Source organism: Melanaphis sacchari, unplaced genomic scaffold (genome assembly GCF_002803265.2).
Source record: "Melanaphis sacchari strain LSU unplaced genomic scaffold, SCAv2.0 Contig48_pilon_pilon, whole genome shotgun sequence".
NCBI classification, from domain to species: domain Eukaryota; kingdom Metazoa; phylum Arthropoda; class Insecta; order Hemiptera; family Aphididae; genus Melanaphis; species Melanaphis sacchari.
Genome location: NW_020271327.1, coordinates 3,356,046 through 3,377,095, shown reverse-complemented (window position 1 = coordinate 3,377,095; position 21,050 = coordinate 3,356,046). Strand labels below are relative to the sequence as shown.

The 21,050-nt window shown below is 25.2% G+C and overlaps 2 protein-coding genes across 2 annotated transcripts; one reads left to right on the top strand and one right to left on the bottom strand.

Moving 5' to 3' along the window:
* The first annotated feature begins 2,478 nt into the window (after positions 1-2,478).
* Positions 2,479-5,981, top strand: LOC112598438 (general transcription factor IIE subunit 1). The gene is made up of 7 exons (XM_025344900.1): positions 2,479-2,646; positions 2,861-3,153; positions 3,221-3,349; positions 3,764-3,981; positions 4,056-4,263; positions 5,000-5,204; positions 5,495-5,981. The coding sequence occupies exons 2-7, from the start codon at positions 2,863-2,865 to the stop codon at positions 5,680-5,682; spliced, it is 1,239 nt and encodes a 412-aa protein (XP_025200685.1). The 5' UTR covers positions 2,479-2,646; positions 2,861-2,862; the 3' UTR covers positions 5,683-5,981.
* A 2,370-nt stretch (positions 5,982-8,351) lies between these two features.
* On the bottom strand, positions 8,352-20,618 carry LOC112598586 (peroxidase-like). Its single transcript, XM_025345110.1, has 13 exons — positions 20,604-20,618; positions 17,873-17,977; positions 16,063-16,249; positions 15,337-15,513; positions 13,682-13,857; positions 12,351-12,549; positions 12,061-12,258; positions 11,863-11,995; positions 10,627-10,783; positions 9,681-9,857; positions 9,412-9,610; positions 8,565-8,667; positions 8,352-8,430 (listed from the first exon to the last, which is right to left on the bottom strand). The coding sequence occupies exons 1-13, from the start codon at positions 20,616-20,618 to the stop codon at positions 8,352-8,354; spliced, it is 1,905 nt and encodes a 634-aa protein (XP_025200895.1).
* Positions 20,619-21,050: the final 432 nt, after the last annotated feature.

The window sequence follows — 21,050 nt, the reverse complement described above, 5'->3', positions numbered from 1 at the left end:
ATCAATTTACAGAGAGTTCATTAGAATCTCAATTTATATTATGGCTATCTATTGATTTAGAATGTAGATGGTAGATTTATTGTAAATTTCATTATTGGAAAATCAGTATATTATATACTTATTTTGAATTTTTTAGTACATATTTAATCAACATATTTATGTTGTATAAATATATATTTTTTGTGGCATATCAAATTAAATATAATATATAATGGTTATAAAAGTTTAGTTAAAAGCTAAAAAATATCCACAAATTAAATTTATTTGTGGATAATTATTCAAACTTTCGTATTAGTAGTAGGTATTTACAAAATTATTAAAAATATTTAATTCAAGTATTTACAATAAGAATTGTTGTAAAATAAATTTGCCTCAAAATCGTATTAAGTTGTGTGGGGGGTCTTTCGTTGTACGTTGGTACTAAGCGAGTAAAATATGAAGATGGTGGCAACTGAATATTTTCGTCTCGCTAACAATAAAATTCACCGTAGAAACCTAAAATACATGATCCATTATTAGCGTGATCATAATTTTCTTGTTCAAAAGTGAAATACTTTCTAAAAGTTTTTTACCGATACCAGTTAGTGGTTAGTTACAATAATTATAAAATACTTATTCATTAATAATTATACTCGCTATTAATTGTATTCTTAAATACAATTAATATTTTTTTAAAAAAAAAAACAAAAAAAAAATCGAATACTAATTTTTATAAAATATTATACATAGGTATTTATAATAATATTATAATAATTTATGATTGAATAATGAATAAAATTATAGTGGTTACTCCATACACCTCAATGGTGCACATTTCATAACTAAAAATTTTAATATTTAGGTAATACAATGTAATACAATATTTATTTAGGTGCACATATCATAAAAATTAAATAAAAAAATTAAAATATTGAATTTTTACAAATGCGTGAAAAAAATGGGATTATTTGAAAAGAGATGCAAATTTAAAAAGAGGAACAATCTTTTCTAATGTGAGACATTCATAGGTTAGGTACATTATCTATATATATATATATAAATGGAGCCAAAAATGTATAACAATTCATCAATTGAGAACGGCTGAGCCGATTTGGCTCAAATTTTTTTTAAATTGTTCGTAATTGCTAGGAGAAGGTTTTTACGAAAAAAATTGAGAATGAAAAAAACAAGAATGAAGTAAAATTTTAATTTTGTAATTTTCGTATCGTTTTTATTTATAACCGTAAATACCCTCTCCTTACATAGTTACATTGAACGCAATAGTCGATAGTAGAGATAAAATTTAGATTTTAATTTTTATCTATATGAAATACGATTTCATTATCCATTTTCCGTTGTTGACGTTACCAGAAAAACTGTGTGAGTACAATTGTATTTTATTTTATTTTATTTTCATTTATTTAATACCTGCGTTTCTTATAACATCATAGGTGGAAATCCATCGGAATTTCATTTGGAATTCCATTGAAAGTGCCCTCAAGCCCCTCGGGGTTAAGTTCGCCGTGTCCACTTAATATTTAAAAAAACTTATTGGCAAGGTTTGCCGGGTTAGCTAGTTAATTATAAATACTAACCATGATATAATTTTCTGTTTAAAAACTGCGGCTAAACATTTTAACTGAATCATTCATTGGCCGAAACACTAACCATATAGATTTCTGAGTTTGAATTTTTTACCGAACTTCAGTCTCAATAGGAAATAATTCAATAGCACAGTTCATATACGTACATGAACTGTTTTAAAAACACAGTTGTGAGAAACCGACTCTGAACGTCAAAAGACTGAATGCTACCCGGGATTGGTGTTTTAAAATGTAACGATTCAGCAAAATTAATATTATAAATTTAATTTAGATTATTATTATTATATACCTAATGTTTTATTAATTGGGAGTTAGGCCACTTTGGTAATTAGTAAATATTAAATAATTAATAATACTAAATAAATAATAATTTGTGTATATGTATGGAATATCTATACTTTAATGTCACCAAATAGTTAACGAATTTTATCCGGCCCGAAGTCTAAGAATAATTTTTTCAAATGCTTGTAATACCTACTACTAAACAATTTTCTATTTTTATTGTATTTTTATTTAAAATTTTTTTAAAAATTTGTTATTAGTATTAATAATTATGTTCTTAATGTTTATAAACAAAAGCAAATAATAAATAAAATAAATAATGTTTTTATTATATCCAATTTTAAAATAATACCAATTATATGTTAAAAATATGTACTTAGAATTGTAATGGCCCGCGAAAAATGTTCAGATTCCTAATAATATGGCCTTTCAAAAATATTAATTGGTGACTCCTGCTTTAATGTTAATTAAAAAAAAATTTTTACAGATTTTAAATTGACTATTAAATTTAATTTTCCAGTAAATGGCCATACTGCGGTATTTGTCAACATCTTATCAATTATTGTTTACTATCAACAATATTCTATTTATCAACAAATTAAATTTTCAAAATACAAAAACTGTTTTCTGTACTTAGTTTCCTTGTTTTTATGTTTTATAATGATTTAAAAACACCATTAGGAAGACACAAAAGTGATGAAACCACTATAATTTTATTTTATTTTATTACTTGATATTTAAATGTAATTTTATTTTATCTAAGTATTACCAACATTTAACAGTAAGTTCCTCAAATATAAGTACATTTTGTTAATTTTATAATATAAAATATTAACTATATCATATATGTCAGAGTTAAATAATGGAAATATTTAATTTGCATGTCTTCTTTAATTAGATCAAATCCCAGTTAATAATTTTATGTTAAAGTTTTAGTATCAATGTTAATTAAAGTTATCTAATTCAATAATATAAATACTTATTATTTATTTTAGAAATGTCTGCTGGAGAAGTAGTTATGGAAGTGCCAACAAGCTTAAAACGCCTTGCACGATTGGTTGTAAGAGGTTTCTACACTATAGAAGACGCACTTATAATTGACATATTGGTTAGGAATCCTTGTATGAAAGAGGATGACATGTGTGAACTATTAAAATTTGAAAGAAAAATGCTTAGACAACGTATATCTATACTAAGAAGTGAAAAATTTTTACAAACTAGATTGAGAATGGAAACTGGTGCTGACAGTAAGGCGCAGAAGGTTAACTATTATTTTATAAATTACAAGGTAGGTAATGTTTAATTAGAATTTAATAGTTTTAAATAAACTAATGTTATAAAATATACATTTTTAGTCTTTTGTAAATATGGTTAAGTATAAACTTGATTGTATGCGAAAAAAAATGGAAACACAGGAACGCAATGCAACAAGTCGAGCCAGTTTTAAATGTGTTCAGTGTTTTAAAACATTTACTGATTTAGAAGTGAGTATGCATAACAATTTTTTTTAAATCAATTTTGTTTTAATCTAATTAAGTGAGGTTAAAATTTGCATTTCTTTAAACAATAAAAATAATTAAATTTTAGTTTATATTTGGGTATCTACCTATATTATTATTATTTTTTAATATTGTAATTAAAATAAATACTGTATTTATTAAATAATTTAATAATAATATATTTAATTCTGGAGCTAAGTATTAGTATATAATATGATGATATGTTATGTTAGTTGGGGTAACAGTTAGTAAGGTATAAGCTATTTATGTGCTAATAGTACTAAAATAATAACTTATTATAACTTATTATCTTGAGATTGTAAAGTATAAATATTAAATTGAAAATTTACAAATATTTGTTGATTTTAATTTTTAATGTAAACACATTTAATTTTTTAGGCTGATATGCTATTTGATTTTCAAACCAATGAATTCCATTGTACTTTTTGTGGTGAGTTGGTTGAAGAAGATACTTCAGTTTTACCACAACAAGATTCTCGTGTAATGTTAGCTAATTTCAATGAAGTTGTAGAGCCTTTTTATTCGATACTCCGTGAACTAGATGGTATCCGCCTTGCACCAGAACTTCTCGAACCTGAACCTACCCGTATTCTAGGGTATTTGCACTACATTTTAATTATGTTACTTGATATTTAAAAATAACTATTACAAAATTATTTTGTTATGTTAGACTGGAATCAGCAACATCACAGTCTTCTGGCAGTAAACAAACAAATGGTACAGAACGATGGGGACCTGATAAAATGCGAAATATGGACTCAAATAGCTCAAAAATGGAAGTTACTATTGGCGAAGACCTTCAAGATAGTCGTCCAGTTATCAAAGAACGGCCTATATGGTTAACAGAAAGTACTGTTGTAGAAAATACTTCGACTCGAGTAAGAACAATTTTTCATAATTAAAATTTTTAAAACTAATTAATAAGATAATACATAATATTTGTTTTTATAGTATATTACATTTTCTTTTATGATGCAAATTTATTTGTTTTGCTGGTTTATTTTATTTCATAAGGTTTAGCCTTATTGTTGGAAATCTTAATGTGTTAAACATAGGAATGCATATAAATATTTTTTTCGTATGATAAAATAGTTTAACATAATTCAACTTTTTATATACATTATATTATTATAAAAATTGTTTCTGTAAAAGATTTATTATATTATACTATATACCTTAAAGTCATCAAATAATTTTATCTTATTTCATATTAATCTTATAAGCACAATTTATGCTTATTTTAAAAAGATATTTACAGATTGTACAAATTCTAAATTAAGAAAAAAAATTATGTGAGTTTCCTATTTTTTTTTTAGTTACTGGTCTATAATAATTCCCATATATCAATGTTTTAAGTTTTTTTCTTTCAATAACGTCATGTAAACGTATGTTTTTTTAAAATTATTTTACATATTTAATTAAGTATTATATTTTGTTTCACCTTTTTGAGTTTATTTATCTTAACATATTGGTAAATGTTATAGTTTTAGTTGTTATTATAGTTTGTTATTCTTAAATTGTGTATTAATAACTATAGGCTCTACCATTCTTATAAATATTGGCCTTTGTATTTTGATGTATTAATAAACTAATTGTGTTCAAATACTTTTAAAGGATTCAATTGAAATGGACACTAAAGATCAAACTGAAGGAGCTCCACTTGAATTCACTCCTGATGTAGATATAATGACTGTCCTACTACAACACGAAAAACGTGCTGATCAAACTGATGGACCTGGTAAGAAAAGTGGACAGGACGTGGATTCAAGTGATGAAGACTTTTCAAAAACCATTAAGAATGAACCATCTATTGGTTCAGGTAATAAAGTTGTATTAATTATTTAATAATATTAAATATTCTGATAAGGAAATATGGAATATATGCATAAAGAATATTTACAAACAATAAATTGCATTCATACAATTTTTCAGTAAATAATTTTATAATTTTGAAAAATTAAAAAAAAAAAATCATTATTGATTTGATAAATTAATTAAAAATAAAATCAATATTTATGTTAATAGGTATGTTAAATAAAAATGGTTCAGTTATTAAAATGTTTTTATTTTTCATAAATTTTTTTAATGTATCTATTATAATTGTTTTAGGTGTTGAAGAGCTAACGTCAGAAGAGGAAGAAGAGGATGAAGACGCACCTTTGGTCAGTGTAGCTGGGCGTCGTGTACCAATTACAGAAGTAGTAAACATGACTGATGCCATTAGTCAAATGACACCATCAGAAAAAGAACACTACATTCAAGTTTATCAAGATTATTTCTCTGCGTTGGGCGATTAAATATTCTGTAATGATAACTACTCGTAGGTTGTGATTCAAAACATTGTAATAATGATGGTATTATAATATAAATGTATATTTTGTTCTAATTCTAATTTAATCCATGTGTGTGGAGTATAGGAAATATTAATCAATTTATTAAATAGATAATTTTATATTTTTAAATTATGTTTTGTTTACATAGTATTATAAGCAGGGCCGGATTTACGCCTAGGCCTGTGAGGCCCGGGTCTAGGGTGGCAAATTTTGTAAGAAATGGAAATAAAATCATATAAATATTTAAATATTTTACGTATTTATGTAACTGCGTAAATTAATATTATATAATATTTATAAAACTGAAGTAAATTTATGAATTTGAGAAATAAATACACTTTTTTTTCTCGGGGTAGGGGCGGCATCTGTTCTAAAACTGGTACTGATTATAAGTAATTTACTCATAGACCATATTTTTTCTCTTTTATTATTTAGATGAATTAACAAACTGTTACACAAATATACAATATGAAGATATGAATTGTGGTGCATTGGTGCAGTGGCGTAGTTATGATTTTTGGGAAAAGAGGAGGATATATAATTTATTGGTTATTGGATAAACATAAAAAGTCCAGATTTTAAATTTATCACACCGGAACATCATATTGAATAACCTTTTCTTTTTTTTTTTGCTTATAATATGATATATAATAAATTGATGTATTGTTTTTTTTCTAAGGCTCTAGAGGGAATCTATCCCCATCATCCCCCCTCCCCATAACTATGCCACTGCATTGGTGTATAAGTAAAAAATATCTCCAGTGATACAACCTCGGGTTTCTACTTAACATATAAATCAATATTCTTAATCGTTCAAAATCACAAATTTTTTCTATCCTAGATATTTATAAGTTTTTATACTTGAGAATTCTACTTAAATTATGTACATTCCTAAATATTCATTATAGAAAAGAAGAAAACAATCTATTTTATGCAAAATATTATAATACTTAATAAAATTTAAATAACTTTGATTTCTGTTGTTATGAATGATTATATTCTACATTTTTGAGCCCAGATCGTGACATGTATAATAATATATAGGTAATAGAAAGGTCAAGATAATTTTCTTAAAAATATATATCTACATATTGCTTGTATGTTGCTGGTACTTACCTTGTAAAATTGATAAAATATTATTTTTTATTAATTTGTGTTAACATCAACTAAAAAAAAATAATTGAGGAACTTCAAACGGTGCAGAAGTAGATTAGCTTTCTTAATTTTTTCATTGCCTCTCCTTTCTTTCTACATTTCTAAATTAATTTCCATAAAAACTCCTGCCTATAAATTATTAATTAGGTACTTTAGATATCTAGCTTTGTATTCTATTCACTCCGCTCTTACAGTTAATAAAATGCTCTTCTTGCTTCCAATAAAAAAACATTTATAGCAGCCAATGCCCATATGCTCGTGCAAAATCGTGAACTTACTGATTTCTGAAATAATTATCATTTTTTCATAAATTTCTTTCGTATAATATCACAATGATCTCACAGCGTCATAAATAACAATTAAATATTTAAATGTACAGAAGTGTTCAATTTTTTTTTTTTTACAACTTTTAACAGTATTTTTAGTTAACGAACATTATAATTTCCGAGATCTGTGGTACATACACGCGATTGTATTCACTGACAAGCTGAAAGTGGTGAATAAATTCATTTTATTGGGATAAATTTCCTCGACTGTTTTCAAAATGCACTCCTTTACAATTTTACCATCAGTTAAAGGTTTCCGGCTATCGCCCGAGTACGAATTAATCGAAAACTTGGTTTTACAAGAGATTCATATTTCATTTTGATATTGTGATCGTTTTGTGAAAATCGATTGTTGAGCTAGCTAGTAATACAGTTCATATGACATATCTACCTACACAATAGTCCATAATACATTAATACATAAATAGTGTGATTGTATTTTATATACCTACCATGTTTACTAGTTATAACTGGTGTTTCCTAGTATTGTATTTTTACATGTGTGGGAAGACTTTCACCCTATTTTGTCCTTTGGCCTATTTGATTAGAAAACGCATATTCATGAAATCATGGATATTTGTAAATATGTGATGTTATAAATAATATTAGATTGATTGTAAAAGTTATACATTTATGATTATTCATGGATTTGGCGTAAATAACTCCTATGCATATATTTTTATGTAAGCCTATCCGTGGCGTGACCCCAACAAAGCCGTGTGTATATAAGGTCATTATTTTATAGAATTACTAGAATTACTTCTACAAGCTTACGTAGTTCTCAGGTACCGCGCGTAAACTCTGCCTTCAAATTTTAAATGCAATTTCATTACATTGTTACTATTTCTAATTTACTTTATTTTATTAAAACATACTGTTTTAACGTATAATATAACTTTGACTTTATTTATTTATTTCAACATACCTTTGTGACTCTACCAAATATCAACAACAAGACATCGAAGCACGTCATTAAATAATTAAGGTGTACAAGTGTAGTGCGAGAGTACTACATAAGTTATCTATAATTATCTTCAAACTTGGTTCATAAGGTAGTTAATATAGGTTTACCAACCCATCATTTTATAAAATAAATCGATGTATTAAAATATGATACATGGTTTTAACTAAAATGATAACTTATATAACTACCTAATCACTAAAATAAATATCCTTCCACGCGTTCAGATTTAGCGTAAAAGCGGTACAATCGATTTGTCTTGTATTATATCTGTAAAATATACAAAATATAATTAATCAGATTAGTAGTTTTTTTAAATTTTAGTCTCAATGTCATTCTCAACACAAAGAAAAAACACGTCATAGTACAGCAAATGTAGGTACAAGTATAATTAAGTCACTTACTTGCTGTCGAACGGCATAAATATGTCTTCGGGTAAATATCGTAGATTAGACGTCGCACATATTACACTGCCGAAATTTACATTTTTCAATGTATGTAATTGTTCTGAAAACATAACATATATATTTAACTTATAAACTATGCATACCTATTGAATATAATATTTAGTTTAAGTCCACTCTGTAATACCTAATAAATGTGAAACATGTATAAAATTAGACTGTCGGTTACACTGGCATATTTTGGGTGATTTCCAAGTTGGAAACGTCCAAACATGGAGTATACCCCCCAAAATACGCTACTGGTTGGTTAGGTCGTTAATCGACGGAAGAAGATAATTGTACAAAGAGCTCGTAATAATATTCTTTTTTGAAATCTTACTAAAATATTGTAAGATGTGTTCAAATAATACACAATTTCATTTTTTAGTAAATTTACTAATTTAGGTATCTACCGCGAGGTAGGTTAGGTTATTTTTGAAATGTTATGTAAGGGAGGAGGGATTTAGTCATAATAGCCTCCTTTTGTATACGTTTCTGGCTTTTGGTTATGTTTGATTTTTAAATTTATTGTATACAAGTTATTAATATCCGCTGTATGGTATTAAAAAACTTTAATTAGTCAGTTATTAAAGTTGATAAAGATTAAAATTACAATTTATAATAAATACTTTTTCATAGATTTATATTCATTGAATTTATCAGTATTTAGATAATAATGAATAGTATCAATTTTAATGAAATTCATTTTAAATTATAATCTATATACAGGTAATATCATAATTTCTATAAAAATATATCATCAATAAATCGTAGAGCTTTTTTTTCCTAATACTGTAATAATGCCTACCCGGCGTAAAGCTTCCAGGTTGTTCTCGTACATCGTAAAAAAAACGATCACCAATCTTTTGACGATAAAAATTGTCAGCTATTATGCACTGAGAAGTGGGACCGACTTTAGAACCTTCAGCGGGCATTTCTAGTATTGCACCAACGATAAAATCGATGTCGTCTACACTTGAGTAGAGGGTTTTCAATTTTTGGATGTCCTACTCGTCGGATAATAACATTAATGATTATACACATATAATGATTGTGTTCTAGAAAAGGAACACCAACCTCGTAAGCGATTAAATCAATTAGATCGTCAAACTCTGTAGCTTCCGGGATTCCACAAATCGATCTAATTTTATTATATGGCGGCATCCCGGTATCACGACCTCTTTGTATATCCGCCGAGAGCAAATCATTGCTACTGAATTTCGGCGTAGTTTGTTGGAATAAGAAATTTGAAACCTATAATGGGTTTTACAGTAAAACATACAGTAGACGCCGCTTATAAGACTATTAAGACTCACTTTGGGACCAGCACAAAGTGAGTCTTATAACCGAATGAATCTTATAGGCGAAGTGGAAAAAAAAATTAATTACGTATTTATAAATTTTATTTTACTACATATTTTGCTTTGATTTTAATACATTAACACATATTACATATTACATACTTTATTATTGAATAAATTTAATAATCCCGATAAAAAAAACTAAAATTATAATCGTTATAATTATCGTTGCGATAAATGTGAACTTTTATCTGCGATAAAAATTATTATACGTTATAAGGTACCAACAGAAACTAGAAATAATCAACAAGAATATTATTTTATTTTTCAAAATCAATTTATTTCTAAATTATAACCAAAAAAGTTTATTTTCTACTATTTATTTTACGAAATTTGAGTCTTATAACCGATTTTTTTTAATGTATTTGGATACGTCCGGACCGTTCCAGACGATTTTGAGTCTAATAAACGACTGAACCTTATATTCGCGAGTCTTATAAGCGGCGTCTACTGTATATTATAAAATTAAATTTTTTTTTATTATATAACAGGTAGCCACTAGCCGATGATGAATTGAGTTCAGAAATAATATATGCTATAAAGGTATAACATAATACAATATCATATCATAATTCATAGTCGTTAACTGTTAATGGATATATTGTATTAATATATTTAACAAGCACACTTCATACTTAATATTTTACATTAGGTTAATATACCCATGTGTTATAAGATGGTTGTTCTTCACGAGTAGGTATCTCTTGAAATCCACGTAGTAGTCCATCAAAATGATTTGGTAATGGCAGAAGATCGGGCTTGTTCATCCAGTCAGTGAGCAGAATACGGTGGATGTTGAAGTGGTTTTCATCAATAATACTGACAAAAATATTGCGTTTATAAAGAGATAATTAGTAATTCGTGTTTTATCGCCATATTAATAATATACAACAATATATATTTCGTTCAGTAGAAAAAAATGTTTAGTTTTAATATTAGAACGATTTAACTTATTATAGGATTCAGCGGTAAGAATATTATCAGAGGCATATCATAGCTTTTATTGATATTTTTATTTAAATTTATTTTTAACTTATAAGTTATATTTTAAGATACTTTTTTCCCAATAAATAAAATTACATGAAGCGTTCAGAAATACGTATTTCCTGCTTTCTTTTCAAAATAATTATAATTAATATTTTCATTTTTTTTTTTTTTTTTGCTTTACTATAAAATGTTTTGTGCTATTATATACGTTTAGTATTAACTATATACAGAGTACGAATTTAATATCTTATTAAACATAATTTTCTGTATCCGTAAACTCGTGTGTAATCACTTGTCAGTTATAAGTACTAAGCAGCTGCTTACCTAACAGTATCGATACATTTTCCTAAAAGCATCTTAACCCGACGTTTAGTATCATCATTGGTATGGGAAATTGGCTTGGTGTGTAAACTGTGACTGTCTGACGTTGCAGGAAAAAATTAACTTCAGCGTTTGCATATAGCATAAACTATAAGATATAAAATCTACCCACTTCCAATTCAGAGTCAATTCTACATATTATATAGTTTAAACTTTTAAGCACAGCAGTGACAGCAGTTAGTGTTTTAACTAAATTAAGTTATAATGTTTAAGATACCTATACAATATACACATACCAAACAATATAAGATGAATTAAGCACAAATACGGATTTAATTAAAAATAAAACAGTTTTTTTACTTATGAAAATTTAAAAAAATTATATAATCCCTTAAAAATCTTTGTTTATAAAATGACGAAAATTTAAAAGCAAACGATTTTTAGTTATTAGGTAGTTATATTTATTATTATATTTTGCTTATCTATACATAAAAAAACTCTATTTAACAAGTTTTATTTAAATGTATTAACTTAAATTTATATTTTATATATTACGTGATTATTTCATGTAAATATATTAATATAGTTACTTTAAGACAGGAGGAATTTGCTTGTGGAGTATTCGGAATGCACCAGTAGAATGCTCTATAGTGGTACTTGGATTTACGGTTTCGTCGTATACTGTCTGTTCAAAGAATCCGTGTAAATACATAAAATTTTCTCCTAAAATATTTTAATTATACTCAAAATATGGAAACCTCGTAAATATTATAAATTTTAACGCCTACCTAATAAAATTGGTAGATAATGAGTGTAAGTAATGTGCTGAATGACGGCGATTACGATTTTACGCGTTTCTTGGTAAATGTCTTCATCACACCATGACGGATTGAAACGAAACAATTCATATGCAACAATATTGTGAAATCTTAAAAAAATGTTTTGAAAAAGAGCTATTCCTAGGTTTTGATTTACTCGAACGTCGCCTAAAACAAAAAAAATAAAAATATTGTGAACGAAACTTTTCAATTAAATATTTTATTTGATGATAATGATGATATTATATTAGTATTTGTACCCGCAAAATAACAAATTAATGAATTTTTCGACGTGTCACATTGCAATGATGTTCGATTCCTTTGTGGACAAAATTCTTGTCGATCCACGAAAAATTCCGATTTTAATCGACCGTCTTTGAACGACCGCAAGTTTGCAGCGAGTTCTTCTACGGGACCGTATATTTGGGATCCGTCGATGAAATGCGTCGCCTGGACCATCTGGAAATAATTGATTATTGTATTACATAGAATTTACAGCATGTTTTAACTTTTGAGCATACATGGCTTAAGAGATTCATTCAATTTTACTAGTGAAATTTTTTATTTTAATAATATTATGTTCAAAGTTAGCATACTGATCAATGTTTAATTCATATTAAAAATTGTTGAAATATTAAATTTTAATTTAGTTATTACTCAGTAGATTGTATACAATAAGTAGTATCGTCATACTGAAGATTAGCTATATAGTTATACATTTATAAGGGAAGCAAAATTGCTGAGATGACATTCTTATTTGTGTGTAGCATTTCATATTATACTGCTATATTGTGAATTGTTATAGGACAGTCGAGTTATACGGCCTGTTCTCTGTATACGTTCTTTGATTTAATATTATAGTACCCACACTTTATATTATAAACGTATTTTATTCTTATTAACCTATTTCACTTAACAAAAATAGGTCTATTTTATTATGGTTAAATGCTTAAATTATTAATTGTTATCAAACTTGTAAATATTTATTTAATATTCTAGAATTTACAAATATAAAGTATTTAATTATAAGATGGTAATATCTATTTATTAAATTAATTTAAATGGGAGATATTTTCAAGAAAATGCAAAAAAAAATCCTATATATAATATATATATAATTAAGATGTAAACGATTAATGGGTAGAAATAAATGCCTTTTTTTGTTTTATTTGATTTTTTTAGGCAATTTAATAAACTTTTCAATATTATCATAAATTTAAAATGAATAATTATAGACTGTATCTGAACATACTGTCTGGAAATGAAAAACAAAATAGGTATTATTCATTTTTTTCTCAATAATAATATATAATGATTGAGAAATCAAGTGTTTGAGAATATAATATCGTATTTGTCTAAAAAAATCATTTTAGTTCCTAAAAGTATTTCACCAAATTATTTTTACAATTACCAACGATGGATAGTCCTAAGACAAATATAATATTTTATATGTATAGGCCTCAATAACTGAAAAACAATTGATTATATATGATGTATTTTATATTAACTATAATATTAAATTTAATACCATACAAACTATAATATTTTATCATAGTTTTGGATGAATTTAAAATATTTTTATTGTACTGACAAATGTTGCAGGTTTTAATTGACAGTTGTCGGAAATAGACGTCCGCGCGCGGTTAAAATTGATGCACGTTTGTCCGAGTTTTGAATAAATCGGATCATTATCCGGTACTTCAATGACCGCTTGACATTGTGGAGGTACTGGATTGATTTTTTGCAAATCGCAACAATTGGCACCAACTGAAAACGACCCAAATTACTTAAATAAATATACTCAAGGAAATTAATTACTTGATTCTTTCGTAATAGAATTTGAGTTCAGCTTTAGATTTATAGGAATATATAAATATATGTATAAGTTAGATATTGCAGGCTACATAATATTTAATATAGACTATGCTTGTATAAACAGTATAATGTTGCATAAAAATTGTTTAAAAAAAAATTGTGTACATTATTATAATTTGTTAGACTCAGTGCCGTGCCTAGTATTATTAGTATCCGGTGCCAAAAATTATTCTTAGTGTTCTTATCCTCTCTATCATGTATGTTTATAGTGTTTATACCTATAAAGAAATAAAATAAGAATAGGAGAGTGAAATTCGTTAGATTTACCTTTTTGTGCACATTTTTAGATTAATAGATTAGTAGTATAATATTTAAATTGTATACATAGAATAAAAAATATTGATAGATAGGTTAGGTACCTATCATACTAAACTGGTATAATTTATTTACGAATCAAATTTGTTCGATTGCATAAAAAATAACTTATCTTCAAATAAATGCTAATAAAAAATAATTTCGTACCTACTTCTGCAATAAGTGATGTGAACATTATCATAGATGGGTTCAAAATAAAACTGTGCAACTTGTTCCAGTCGAAATTCTGTTATTAAATTATTAATTATATAAAATAACAATAATAATGCAGTATACATATATTTAAAGTATATTATTGTTATTTCGAGATAAAAATAAAAATCAATTATATTCATACATGAATAGATATTTTTATATAATTGCATACAATACATTTTAAAACGTTATCTCATCGCCAGTCAAAATAATGAATCGACACCGCCGATCAGGATGATATTATTATATTTAAACCATTAAAAAATATAAATTATTGTGGTTAACTTTCATCTATCAGTAATATTACTTGGATTATAAAAAGGTTTTGTATAGGTACGCATACGCATACGCACCTCTTGCACCCCCCTAGGCACGGCATTGGTTAGATTAATAATGTAGCTCTTTTATATTACGCACACTTATAAAGAATCTAAAATACAAATTCGTTATATTATAACACAAGCATCTAACTTTAAAAATTCTAGAACACATAATGAAGTATTGAATTGATGTGTTAGTTTATTTGTTGTTTTCATCTCTAGCTCTCCATTCTCATACTTAAAAATGCTGTGGCTTTATGTATACATTAGTATGTTGTATGGTACGTTATGTGTTTTGTGGAGCGTTATATTTTGTTTATGATTACTACTTCCTGAGCAATATATTCACAGCACTCATTTTTAGCAGTGAGATTTTATAATATATTCTGAAATTACATCTTCACGTAAACTTTTTTTTTTGAAATTATTATGATTTTATGTTACACGGAAAAATTAAGGATAAATCCATTATATACTAGTTTAAACCTTTATAATCTTTTTGCTAAAAATTGCTGTGAACATACAATTATATACTACTTACCTGAAACGTCAGGTGGTAGATGAGTTGTGTCGTGTGCAATGAATTGACCCCATTCCATAAAAAGGATGTTATGGTCATTTGGGTACAGAAACTGTTTGTCGAGAAACAGTTTAAGTTGAATGTATCTTGCGTTAGGCAATGGATTGCCATTTGTTTGTCTACGGAATTGGTACTCCCCTGCGAAAAATAGTTTTAATTTTTTAATCGATTCCAATTATTTCCGCTTGAGATAATACAGAATTGTTAGAATTCAGTAACAAAAACTCTAAATATTATGAGAATATGAAATTAAGAACAGCTGGTACTAGATGCTATATACCGAAAATCGACTTATAGTATCTAAAGATCATAGATGTTGGTATATAGTTATATTATATATTATCTTTTGTAACACTAAATATTTATAGAATGCGGTTGCTTTGTTTGTTCACAACAGTGCATTTTATACTAAAATTAACTTTTAATTTTTATAACTATTTGTAAATGTTAATAATTATTTATAATTTAATTAATTTGTGTAATAATATTTGCTGATTTAATTTTTTTTAAAAGTAATTTTAACCTATACAGTCTTCTGCGATAAAAATACTTAAAAAAAAACTTGTTTACTATAATATTTTGTTTGCAATTGGGTGCCTAAATGTCAATGTAGCGCTTTCTTAATATTAATTTTTAACTTTAATTGTATAATATTTATTTTATTAATTGATTTAATGTATTACTTACCATCGTCGTAATAAGCATCGAGTATTCGTAAATGTGGAGTTATAGATGCACCAAGCCACGGAGTTTTTAAATTGTTGCATGATCCATTAATACTCCGGTATTTAATACTTGAATCACACGAAATGGTTGGAGCACATAAATTGGCATAATCGTCGTACGTTAAAGCATAGTTCGGCGCTAACTCAAACTTAGACATAATAAAACATAGACGTATTTAAAGTTGTTCTCATAGACTATAATCATGTAGACGACATATAGAAATATGCATAATATGAAATAATTTTAGGTGTACAGTGTATTGAACAATAAAGGTTAAACGAAATATTTCGAAGTACGAAATAATTTAACAATTATTTAATTTAATAATTTATAATTTAATAATAATAATTTTTTTACGTATAATTTAACTTGTGTTATTCTTTTAGTACAAAGGACTTAATAATTCTTGCATTTATTTAAAACTTCATCAAATTTTCATAGCATACGTAGCAAGTCAATTTTTTTAAATTTCATCTTTATTTTTAGCTTTTGTAATTAAATTTTATTTTATTTTTTTAAATCACTTTGACAATACTTTGTTTCTAAAAAATTCACTAATTGATGTTTGAGAGTGAGTAAGTTTCAATTAAGCATAATTAATCACACGGAAAATGAAAAATTGTAAATAAGTTGTTAAATGCATTTATAAATCAAAAAATATATCTCTCCCTCAATTAGTTAATTTTTAAGACGGTAAAAAATTTTTGAAATTTTTCTTTAATTTGCTTTATTTTCAAACATATTGAATATAATGTACTCTTAATTAAATATATTTGAAATAAAAGTATAATTAATTACCGAAATTTCGATTTACAGTTAAAATAAATGTCTCATTGTCTGTATAAGTTAAAAAAGTTAATATGTACATTTTTAAATTCACGAAATGAATTTTTTATAATTGATTGGGGTATGAGAATGATGGACGATAAAATTACTAAGATCTATGAATAAACAATTGCGTTAATTTAAAATTCAAAATTTATGAACAAAAATGAATCAAGTTTAAAATTATTGTAATCAAATTAGTTAAAATTTGAATATACATCTGCTAAGCATTTAAATTTTCATTTATTGATGTGATTAAAAAGTAATAACAAATAACTTAAGTCAATTATTTAAATACTATGTATATAAGTGAATTTAATAACATGCCTTTTACATTACTTAAATATCTTAACAGAATTATTAAGATAAGTCAAAGTTATAGTTAAATAGTTAATTATATAATAATAAATGAACTTATAGGATATATTTTAAATTAATCTTCCAAGCTCTGATAGAAATTTAAGCATAACATTTAACTTGATATTCAAAAATATAATTAGAGGAAAATTATTTAATGTGACTATGTGAGTAAAGAAAAATAATATAAAGATCAAGTATTCTTTTAGTTGATATGGCTTATAGTATAATGTAGATTATACGTATAAAATAGGGGTGGCCAATTCAAATAATTTTACGAATCACTTTGGAAATATATTAAAACCTGTAGGCTGCATACAAAATAATATATCCCAACATTAAATTTGGACACATAATGTATAAAAATAAACATACTTTGTAAAAGTGTGATAAATCACGTGGGTCGCGGATTAGCCACCCCTGGTATATAGCTTAATAATTATAGTAACCGGATGTAGGTATATAATCTAAATGACAAAGGGTTAATTTAGTTATTAGAAATAGTGAATAATTTATTTTATTTTGATAATAAATTTATAAATAATAGTTACGCACATTAAATAATTATGAAAATCTAAATTAAACTTACCAATATAACAGACGTACTAGTGGATATAATAATATAGAAAATTGCCGTATAAATTATCTTTAAATTCGCCATGGTTATCGTTTGATGTGTCTTAATTGAGGGCAACTATGAGAATGACAATGCCAACGAGTTTAAGGTATTATATATTGTCACTAGTATATTAAATTGTATTGTTGTTCTTTGCTAACTTATCTGAAAACCTATGAATTATGCAATAACTAGATTTTAAACATAAAAAAGTTTCACGGAAAGATAGATTATTGAATGACTAATAGTAACTGTAACGGACACGTACGTATATAATTTATATACATATTGTGTATGTTTTATTACGATTTCGTTGAAACACTATTAAAAATGGATAGTAATATTTCTCTAAGTTTTAGTTTTAATTTCAAATTTGCATACACCATCAATAAAATAAAATAAAAATAGATTATTTTGTATACAAAAGTGATTTGTAGTTGCGGATTATAATTATATGTCTATGTTTATAGTTTCAATTGTTCTAACTATAAATAACGAGATAGAAATTTGCACACTAAGTTATTAACATTAAAATATAAATAATAAATCAAATCTATTTAGAAAAAAATATTTATTTTTTCACAAAATTAAATATTTTTTATTAATTTTCAATGATGTAATTTACAAAATATTTTAAACGTTCAATAATTGATTTATTTACTATGTATTAATCAATGTCTTGATTTACAACGTTCTTATTTGAACTAAATATTTTTTTTCCTTAAATTTTGTGTGCAATAGTTATGTTTATTAAAATTGTGTATAGTGTAATATAGTGTACTTATAATTTATAAGTAATGATTAAATACTTATAATAATCATATTATAAGAGTGAAAATAAAACTGATATCATAAAAGATTTTTATAAAATTTATTAAAAAGATATATTGAACTACAAAGCTGGGTAAGTTAACCGATTTTTTTAGTTAGTTTAAGTTAAGTTTTCCTAAAAAAAAAAAACTAAACATACTAAGTTAATTTCAAAAGGTAAATTAATTTGAGTAACTAAGTTCAGTTATACATTTTTAGGCAAATAATAATTGATTTGAGTTAAAAGATAAGCTACATTTTTTTAAATACTCCTAAATATATATTTTATAAAAAATTTTATTTCACTGAAAATAAAATGATTAGTTTATATATTTAAAAAACTATTACTATTTTTAAATAGCATACTGGTTTCGTCTAGAAGATTTGTCGTTGCTTTATTCACGCGATAGTTTTTTTAATTAAAATATTATTCAATTTTAATCCAAAAAAAAAAAAAAAATATATATATATATATATATATATAATATATATCACAAATGAATGCGAAAAATATATAGTTCACAAAACAAAAAAAAAAATAATAATTTTCTACGAATAACTTTAGTTTTAACAGTATAACTAAGTTAAGTTAAAATTATTTATAAAAATAAATAATTTTGTTATGTTGTATTCCATATGAGATACGTGTACAAAATTAAAAAAAAACAATTATGTAATAAGTAACCAAATTTAGTAATAAGTCTTAATCAGTAAGTATTAGTAAACCAACTACAAATAAGTATATCAACTAGGTTAAGTAGGTTAAGCTACGATAATAGATATATCATATATAAGAAATAAGAGAAGATGAAATTCTTCAGCGGCGACTGTTCTATGCACTATGCAGTCGCTATGTAAAACACAACATTTTAATAAAATGCTAATGTTTTAAATTGTGTTTTATTTGTATTCGTATGCGTCAAAGTGATTGGTGTTACCAAAAAATGACTGTGTTTTGGTATCTCAACTAGCAAAATTTGTGAGTATATGCATGTGTGGGTACATTTTTTTAAAATTGAAGTATTTAATTATGGGAAATTTGCGGGAACAAATTATTTTGTGTGTACTTTATTTGGGTTGTGTAATCCTCGAAATAAGTATAATTTACAAACATTTTATGTGTGTTCCGGGTAGTGTATCCGAAGCACAATATTGTTTTGTCTGTGTACTACAAAAAATAATATTCTAACTAAGTTATTTTCTAACATTCTAATTTTTTAATTAGTTAAAATATAATTATTAAAAAAAGTAATTCTTAACTTAACTTTTAACTTTTTAATTACCTAGTTACTGCCAAACTTTGTTGAAATGTTGTTATTTGTTAAATAAAAAAAAAAATTGGAATTGGGGAATATAGTTCTGCTATACAGTAGATGTCGAGTTGGTCACTGTAATGGATGTGTTATAAATTTGTATTCAATGATATATTATTGTATACAAAAAACTATTCTATTTTTTGATATTAAATATAATTTATTTCATATTATTATATTTTTGTTATTAAATTTGAGTCAATATTATCTTAGTTCTTATTGTAAAGCAGTGTAAATAAGTTAATGTTTTATGATATAAATAGTTAATATCTTAAAATGAATCTACATTTTTTAAATATCTGCGCTGTGAGTTAAAATTCATAATTTACGTAAAAGTTTTAAGTCTTCAAGAATAACTTTTTTAAATTAGGTATAAAAAAATAATTATAATTGATATTCATCGTTTAAATATGTGAAAACGACCAAATTTAAACTACATTTACATAATATATAAAAACTATTTTTATATAACTCTTTAGATTTTTATTTTCCGTATAAAATACTTATAGAAATATTGTTTTCAATTTTCAAACCTTAGCTTTAATAGTTGAAGATTTTATTGATTATTTTCTACAGAATACTTGTGGTTTGTACATTTTTGCGTTTTTGACTAATTTTGTGAAAAATTGAATTTTAAATGCAAATTAAAAAAGTTTGAGCACACATATTTTAAATACTTATAAAAACAAAACTTTGAATGGAATCTTGTATTAAATTTTTAAGAATTTTGATTTAGTGAATACATTTTTATCAATTGTTATAGAAAAAAAAAACTATAAATAGCCCAAATATAGTCAAAATGTTTTCAAATTAAATCTTGCTCGGAAAATAATTATATAAACACTTGGTGAAAAATATTAAACTATTGATTTTTTTTATTAATTTAATATTATTAGTTTTACCGTTAATTATTTTATTATTTTTATCTAGTAACAATTAAAATTCTAGAATAATTCTAAAATAATAGATTTAATATTATTATCAGTATAGTAATTGTTTATAAAAATTTAATTAATTGATGAACGACT